At 33.3% G+C, this 9,490-nt stretch overlaps 2 protein-coding genes across 2 annotated transcripts; both read left to right on the plus strand.

The window, feature by feature from the left end:
* Positions 1–3,125: 3,125 nt before the first annotated feature.
* On the plus strand, positions 3,126–4,398 carry LOC123680261. Its single transcript, XM_045618062.1, has one exon. It carries the CDS (start codon positions 3,244–3,246, stop codon positions 3,922–3,924), a length of 681 nt encoding a protein of 226 aa, XP_045474018.1. The 5' UTR covers positions 3,126–3,243; the 3' UTR covers positions 3,925–4,398.
* A 45-nt stretch (positions 4,399–4,443) lies between these two features.
* LOC123680260 (N-alpha-acetyltransferase 35, NatC auxiliary subunit) lies at positions 4,444–8,848 on the plus strand. The gene is made up of 13 exons (XM_045618061.1): positions 4,444–4,584; positions 4,638–4,738; positions 4,798–4,946; positions 5,005–5,228; positions 5,301–5,445; positions 5,757–5,940; positions 6,013–6,194; positions 6,255–6,327; positions 6,378–6,478; positions 7,034–7,174; positions 7,228–7,406; positions 8,069–8,276; positions 8,365–8,848. The coding sequence occupies exons 1-13, from the start codon at positions 4,541–4,543 to the stop codon at positions 8,767–8,769; spliced, it is 2,136 nt and encodes a 711-aa protein (XP_045474017.1). The 5' UTR covers positions 4,444–4,540; the 3' UTR covers positions 8,770–8,848.
* The last annotated feature ends 642 nt before the right edge of the window (positions 8,849–9,490 follow it).

The raw sequence follows: 9,490 nt of genomic DNA on the forward strand, positions 1-9,490 counted from the left end.
GCTATCTTCAAAAGTGATGATTTAGTGCGTGAGTTACTTGGATCATCAGCGTATACATAGTATACTTTCTCTTAAATTATGAATAGATACTTCTGTTTAATGACAGCTTCCCAGAAACACTTCCGATTAATCTTCTTCAATATTACTTCTGTTTAATTTATTTTAATTTGTTTCACTTCTCGCTTGTTAACATAGGTAGCTACTTTTTTCCAAATAAAACTTTGATTTGTAAACGTTTGAAATTATTGTTATTCGTTCTAAATTGCATATTACTATAGTTCAAAACTTTGATTTTTACAAGGATTATATTTATGAATCCCTGGGATCCTTCAAGAATAGACATTTAAATTTCAGTTTTCAGTTAATGTCCACTCCAATTCAACATCTCTGACATAAATATCTCCTAATGAGCTCATTTAATTTTGTTCCAATTCCAGTGGCCTCTGATGTTCTGTAAAAGGTGACAATTCTTCAATGACATGCATTTCAACAATTAATTAATGCATTAGTTACACACGTTCATAGGTTCTGCAATCAGTATTTGAAGTGTCGATGTTAAAAAACAGGAAAGCACTGAAGTGACGTCAGGATCTTTTGAGCGCCCGTTCATTCTACCGTCAATTGCGCCCTTGGAGACCATATAATTGGTGCGTAAATGAATGTATGTTAAAAAGTCAGTTCTCTCCTCATTTTTTTTTTCGATATATGTGATGCTATAATATAATTATTTGAAAAATTGCAATAACTTTTAGGTAAAAGTTATTGCAATTTTTCAAATAATTATATGAATCTTTGTTCTTTCCAAAATTGTAGAATAAGAACTAATTTAAAATTTTTGTTTGAATTATGAATCACTTCGTCACGAGCTTTCCCCATTTTATTCATTGGATGTTATTATTCGGGTTGAAAATGAAGGTTTCAAAAATAACAGTTTGGATAATAATGATTTGAAAAAATAACGGTTCAAAATACCAGTTTATAATAATACTATTTGAAAAATAAAGATTCTAAAAATAATAGTTCTGAAAATGAGTTCTTAAGACTCAGTAACTTAGTACTCGGATACAAGTAATCGATTAAAAGTAATCGGATGAAAGTAATCGATTACTAGTACTCGGATGCAAGTAATCGGATATAAGTAATCGGATACTGGTAATCGATTACAAGTAATCGGATACAAGTAATCTATTACAAGTAATCGGATACAAGTAATCGATTACAAGTAATCGGATACAAGTAATCGGATACAAGTAATCGGATACAAGTAATCGGATACAAGTAATCGATTACAAGTAATCGGATACAAGTGATCGGATACGAGTTATCGGATACGAGTTATCGATTACTAGTAATCGGATACTGGTAATCGATTACAAGTAATCGTATTGAAGTAATCGGATACAAGTAATCGATTACTAGTAATCGAATACTGGTAATCGATTACTAGTAATCGAATACAAGTAATCGATTACTAGTAATCGGATACAAGTAACGATTACAAGTAATCGATTACAAGTAATCGATTACTAGTAATCGGATACAAGTAATCGATTACTAGTAATCGGATACAAGTAATCGATTACTAGTAATCGGATACAAGTAATCGATTACTAGTAATCGGATACTGATAATCGATTACAAATAATTGTATTGAAGTAATCGGATACAAGTAATCGGATACTGGTAATCGGATACAAGTGATCGGATACGAGTTATCGATTACTAGTAATCGGATACTAGTAATCGATTACTAGTAATCGGATACTGGTAATCGATTACAAGTAATCGTATTGAAGTAATCGGATACAAGTAATCGGATACTGGTAATCGGATATAAGTGATCGGATACGAGTTATCGATTACTAGTAATCAGATACAAGTAATCGATTACTAGTAATCGGATACTGGTAATCGATTACAAGTAATTGTATAGAAGTAATCGGATACAAGTAATCAGATACAAGTAATCGATTACTAGTAATCGGATACTGGTAATCGATTACTAGTAATCGATTACAAGTAATCGGATATAAGTAATCGATTACTAGTAATCGGATACTGGTAATCGGATACAAGTTATCGGATACTGGTAATCGATTACTAGTAATCGGATACAAGTAATCGATTACAAGTAATCGGATACAAGTAATCGATTACTAGTAATCGGATACTGGTAATCGATTACTAGTTATCGGATACATGTAATCGATTACTATTAATCGGATACAAGTAATCGATTACAAGTTATCGGATACAATTGTTTCCTACATCACTTTCAGCATGGATTCAGGAAGCAAAAAACCAACTATATCGGTAATGATAGATTGACTGGAGACCATTCTAAAGGCGTATAACAGCGGCGAAGATGTAGAACTGTCCTGTCTAGACCTAAGCAGCATAAGACCTAAGATTTTCATGCCGTTGCGCATGACATTCTTTTAAATAGGCTCAGATTTAATGATGTGAGAGGGAGGGGCTACGAAATATATGCATCTTACTTTTCAAACATATTTCAAAAGGTTCAATGGAATAATTGCTCATCACATATAAGAGAAATAAAAACAGGAGTGCCGATAATCAGTAATCGGATAAATGTATTCGATTACTAGTTATCGATAGTGGTAATCGATTACAAGTATATTTGCTCAGAATTTTGGTTTTTCCAAAAAAAAAAGTTCGAAATTGAGAATATTTTTTTCCGTTTTTTTTGGGGGTATTTAGATAGTTATTCCGAATAAGGTTCGATTCTAAGCAGAAAAATGTTTTTACATATTCAAAGCACAATTTTTCTGAGGTATTGGGCATATCTCAGTCTTGAGTTGTGAGGAATCATCTGATTGTAAATCGGTATTTAGCCTCGAGATTCACACATTTGCCTGCCTATTAGCGACGGTCCTGTCTGTTAGTTTTATATTGACGGACCTTCTTAATTTTGGAAACCAAATCGTCATCAGTGAATCGGCCTTTTGCGGCCATATTTAAAATTCGAAAGTTACAAACATTGTGACGATATGCAATTTTCAAAGGAAGAAGCACCCCAAATAGGGTTAAAGAAGAATGTAGAATACAAGAGCAATTTTCCTCTGACTTTGAAATAAAAGAATTACATAGAAGCTCCTCAATCCTTCATATTTTCATAAACTTCATTCTGTCAATCAAAAAAATATTCATGAAATTTATGTAGTGCGAAAAATTCTTGTTCATAAGAAATTTCTGAGTTTTTCAAATACATACTTCTGAAACATGACTGTCGGAAACGATGCTTTTGCTACAGTCAACAAGAGCGATTACACGTGGCCCTATCCGAAACCTCTAACGAATAGGCCATCGCAACCTCCTCAAAAGACTAAACCCAACAATTATTATGTCGCCAAGTTGGTTGAACCATATTGTCACTGCGATGCTCATCTGTATGATCCTCAAATGGGTAGATACAGGATGTTAGCCAAGAAGGAGAACATGCTCTACAAGGAACTTGCGGAGCTGAACAATCAGATGGCTTTACTCTCCGGAGAAGTTCTAGACCATCCTTGCGACACGGACGACGTTAAGATGGAAACAATATACCAAACAGACTACACCAAGAGAGGACTGAATTTGGTGAAGTATAGGAAGCTCCAGGCCGATATAGAGTCACCTGTTGGGGTTCCAGTTAAAACAGAAGCTATAGGTATAGGACAAGGGTACAGGGATCCACATATTTTCAGATACCATGCCTTTCCTAGACCTGCAATTGACGTTTGTCCTACTGTCACTTTTATTAGAACTCCCACATTAGTAGATGAGTGGTTTGCACCAAGGACTGGTATGTCGGAATACCAAGATACCATTGCTAAAACAGGATTGGGTATTATCAAAAGCAAACAGCAATACACTGAGCCCCTACCTTCATCAAGACGAAGACATGGAGATCCTTGTCTGTAATAGGACAAGCAATTTCTTCGCAGTTATTATTTGTATGATCCCGAATTCCATAAACCTCTTTTGATTGCTATACCATCAAAGGTCTATCATACGAGTTGAGTCTACGCCTAGTTTCCTAATTATTATTATCCATCAGATTTACCTATATTCATTCATCTATCACATAAGGATGCTGTTGTAGCAGACTCAGACATCAAAATGAAGGGCATGATTGTGATGTTTTAAACTCGTAATACTATTGGCAATTACATAATGATGACCTTCTCTGGGCCACTTGTAATCTAATTTCTGAAAAATTATCCACAAAAAAATTTGAGGATGGCGATATTCAAATCAAGAAAGGCCAATTACAATGCAGATCATAAATAAACATTTCTTTAGAACTGTCATTCCCTTAACCTTAAATATATATATTCATTTCAGATTCTCATATTTCTTCAAAATTTTTCTAAATAAATAAATTTTCTATGCTGATTCCGATTTTTATTCATTTACAAATTGATAATAATATCCATATGTAAACTCCACCGTTTAACTATAATTGTTTTCAATGAAAAATCAAATTTCTTGAAGTACATAAATAATAATACATTTTTTGGGATCTGAAAGAGATAAAATGGATTCATCAATGGATGTTACAACAGAATCTCCTAGCTCAAGGTATAAGAAATTATCATCAATAAATTGTTATTATATTATTATCGATTTGACAGTGCGATTAGTGGAAAACCTGGAATGATTCTATTAACGAGTCAGAAAAACCATATACACAAGTGGGCTGATATAACTGATGAATTCATGAGCTCCGTAAAAGGTATATTTATACTTTTGTGAAATCATTTTGTTTGCTTTATATTAGTGTTTTCAATTCAGATTTATCTCTGGGAGAATTACTACATGACGATATGTTTGGATTGTTCGAAGCGATGTCTGCCATAGAAATGATGGATCCGAAAATGGATGCTGGAATGATGTGTAACAGAGGTTTCAAACATATTATGGACTTTGATGAACAAGTGGAGGTTGGGAATTGAACATGTTATGAATAATATGAACAATCAAACAATGGTTTTCTTTTAGAAGAATATCTTAAAATTGAATAATTTTACTAGTGAAGAAAGAATTGGCATCATCGATACTACCTTGGCTTGCATTGTTTCTTGGCTTGAGGGACATTCATTAGCTCAAACTGTTTTCATAAATTTATATTTACATAAGCCCTATATGATTGAAGACAAACTGATGAAAGTATTTTCTTTATCTGTGTACAAGCTTGTAGAAATTCTCAAAGATTATATACACAAGTGAGTTGAAACTCATCATGCATTTTTAGCACACATAATATACGAGAATAATCTATTTTTATATTTTTTTAGAGCAATGGTATATGAAGAAGAGGATTTTCAGCCTATGCAGTATGGATATTACTTACTTCCAGATATTTCTGAACAAAGAATGTCAGGCATGCTTAGGGAAATTGAAGAGGAGCTAATTAAAAAGTTAAAATCGCCTTCTGATAATGTATGTATTTGAACTAGTTTCATCATGCCTTGTCATTTAGTGCTTTGGATATGGTAGTTCTATTATAAATTAATTAATTTGGAATTTCTTAATTTTGTCACTGGGATAACAAAGCAAATTTTTAATTTATGAGGTATTTTGTAGAAACAAAGACATTCAATTTTTTGGAACATTCTGATTGATTAATATTACTTAGTCAATGGAGATCTGAAGAAATAATTGAAATGCTGAATTACCATATCTGTAAATAATAGAAATCATATATTGTCATGCAGGTTGTTTATATGAAAGAAGTAATAGAAAAATTTCAGGTAGAACTTATTCAAGCGGAGCATTCTCGTATAAAATTCATCAAAGCACTTTATCAGTTACTGCTTTCTTTACGTAAAGAAAATCAGTTGGGTAACGTTGACAATATAAGATTGCTGAATACTGCCTTGGAAATGCTACAACATGTGAAAAACACTGTAGATTTTGGAATTGAAGGAATAGAAGGTTAAAAATATTTCATTTTTTGATCAGAAAAAAATGATGTTCTTCAGAAATTTCGTTAATTGTTTTTTACAGATGGAAAATCGAATATGTTGGGATTTGAACCAATGATTAATCAAAGACTGCTACCGCCAACTTTCCCAAGATATACTAAAATAAAACCAAAGAAAGAAGCATTGAATTTCTATGAAGAAATGTTAGATAGGCTCAAAATTGTTTGTAGACTTTCAACAGCTAATGGCTTGAATCAAGTTCTGGTGAGAAATTGTTTTCAATTTTTCAGCATATTTGCAATGATTGTTTATTTTATATCTTAGGACTTTTTCATCGAATACAGCAAGACTGGGCCGTGTATTTTATCTAGATCTGCTTTACAGTTAGTTTATCCAGGTAAAAATTTTGATTTCTGGCGAACTTCCACTAAAATATACTATTTTCAGTAAATAATAGCAAATTCATGAAAGAACAATTGAAAGATGCTGTTAAAACCTTCATAGCACCACCTTCTCTAACTGTTAAAATTCTAACTGCAAACCCTCAGGTATGTTTCTAAAGGGTTTTCCAATAAGATATTTCATTTTGATATTAAAGAGACAAGCTCATCTTTCAAGTGGCCCGAAAGAAAAAAGCCGTAAGGTTTTAAATCACAAGATCTCAGGGCCAATCGTAATCATTTCTTCGAGAAATACCAAGGCCAGGAAACTTTTCTTGCAAAATTGCAATGGTTTCCTTGCTTGTGTAGTACGTAACGCGGTCTTGTTGAAAATAAACGTTGTCTACGTCAATATCTTTCAATTCCGGACATAAATAAATCATTAATTATAGCCTAATTCTTAAGATCGACAAACTTCAACATTTAAACCATTTTTGTAGTGAATTTCAACTATTTCAATGCGACTTTGAAGCGCGTATCGTTCCATTTTTAGTAATGGAGTAGTTTTTATTTGTGAAATGTCAAAAGATGACAGCTGCCCAGATAGCGGGCCATCAAATATGAAACCTTTTTTATTGGAAAACCCTTCATTTTAAATTCATCTGATCGCAATAATATTCAGTATAAACTGTATTATAATAAGTTTAATCAAATTTTTTTCAGGCCAAACAGTATGTTGATTCCTTTTTAACACATTGCGTGAGGCCATTCTCGAATTTCCTTCAACTTTGTGGTCATAATAGAGCACGTCAAAGGGACAAGTTGGCTCATCTTCTTGAAGATTTCAGCAATCTACAGGATGAAGTACAAATGTTCGATAACCTAAAGGAATTTTATTATTTTCTCTTTAATTTTAGGCTGAAAGAGTTGATGCCTTTCTTCACAATATTGCTGCAAGTTGCAATGTGACGAGACAACATTTAGCATGTTTCGGTACTTGGATATTATATCATACCCTGAAAATCATGATAATGTACCTCCTGACTGGGTTCGAATTGCAGCTTTACATTGCTCATGAATTTTATTATATCTACTGGTAAGTGAATACATCAAGTGTAGTTATGTTTTTCTCTAATTCTGTGGAAAATCCGCTTATTCTGCCATACTTTGTAGAACAAAACCGTGCAGGAATATCTCATTACCACACTGATCTCATGGTTATACTTCATTATTATATGTTGGTACACAGACCTCTCCTATCAATGGCTGCGTTCAGCAGAAAGAGCAGTTGCAAATCTGATCACTGAGCGCTAAAGTGATCAAAGAGCGGTTTTCGGAACGGTTAGAAAATACCTAACCTCTAAAACCTCTGTTTTGACAGTTGACATCTTGAGTATAAGCTCACTGATCAGATCCCTTCAGCGAAAATTCTTCCAACTGTTTTACAACTGTTGTGTCCTCTGAACGCAGCCATTGGTATATCCGTTACCTGTCAAATTCGTGATACAGAAAACAGTTCTGCCAACCAATATTTTTCAATGTAAAAATTACTAAACGATATTCATGGAAATATTCCATCAAGTTCTATAAAAATTCATTGAATTAGAAAAAATAACGTATAATACTCGTACAGAAGGCTCATTCTAACACTCGCTCATCAAAAAAGTGGCAACTTTGTGGCTGGTTTTTCAATTTTGAACTTGTGCAAGAATATCAATGCCTTCTGCACTTGTATTATAAATAATTATTGATCTTTAGGTATCTCTACGAGTTCCTCTATGGATGGTTAATCTCTGCTCTCACTAGAGCTGATAGTTTCTTAGTTGAAAACGACATGATGAGTGAATCTTCTAAGCAAAAGAGTGCCAACAAAAAAAAGCCAAAACACAAGAAAAAACCTAGGCCTTACATGAAAGACATTGCATATTATCAGGCCTTGCAAAACATGTGTGGAGGTTATTATAAGGTGGGTGTCTCTCTATTAAATGAACATTTTTGGAGTTATCATCCACAATTTTTTGAAATCAGGCAGTAAAACTCTCTATGATTTTCAGGCATTGTTAGCCTTCCGATTTGAAGGCAAACTTCAGGTTCCAAATCCCCAATTTGATTGTGAGCAAGTACGTTACGAACACCGTTTTGCCCCTTTTCAAAATCTGTTAACGCCTCCCCCAGTGCAATATGCGGAATTTCGTGAAATGACATCTCTCCAGAATTTTCAGCATCAACCTGTAGATAGCACTTATTTGTATATAGGGGGTTGCAAACACTTCCATCAGGCAAGACAACTTTTAGAGAGCATACCCCAAGAAAGCGAAGTAGTTGAATTGATCAAAATTTGTAAAACCAATTTTATTGTTTTGAAGTTGCTAGCCGGAGGGCACAAAAAAGATTCGAATAGCCCTCCTGAGTTTGTATTTGATCAGTGTAAATACTTCCCCATTATTAAGCTTGTGTAAAAAATAGTTGGTATTGTCTCGTATAGAATTGTGGAATTGTATTTTTTTTTGTTGAAATATATGTTTAATACCCACAAAATTACTTATTGATTTACCCAGGCAAAACCTGCTAATACTAATATGACTAGGTTTATCTAAAGTACATAATATATAGGCTGTTCCTAAATTGGAGGTACAAACGAAAATGACATCCATCGTATCAATTTAAGAAAAAAAACCTAAAAACATGAGCCCGCAAACGCTTTTTTATACAGGGTGTTAAAGCTTGTTTTTCCCTCAAAGCACCTTCTCTTCACAAAATATTCAACTTAAATTCAGCATAGAATTTCCAATTTAAAGATTTCATCATTGTATGTAGTTTTTCCCTACCTGCTGCCGTTTTTGAGAAAAATTCAAACAATTCTGTCTCAATCCCCAGGAAAACCCAATTTATGAAGATTCAGTTAGTAAGCTGTGATGAATAAATTAATTATAATATTTTGGTAATTATTTAGTCAATCAATAAATATTCGATAAAAAAAAGGTGGACTACAAGAAACACCCCGTATCTCGAAAACAAAGCGTTTGCGGGCCTATATTAATAGAACTTTTTTCTTTAAATTATAAAAGGAATCTCTTATTTTCCTTTGTACCTCCAATTTAGGGACTCTGAGTAGTAGTTTTCAAGATTCACCTCATAAATTGAGTATAGCATTTCTTTAAGGAGCAAGACTTTTAGGAT

Source organism: Harmonia axyridis, chromosome 5 (assembly GCF_914767665.1).
Source record: "Harmonia axyridis chromosome 5, icHarAxyr1.1, whole genome shotgun sequence".
In the NCBI taxonomy this organism is placed as follows: Eukaryota; Metazoa; Arthropoda; class Insecta; order Coleoptera; family Coccinellidae; genus Harmonia; species Harmonia axyridis.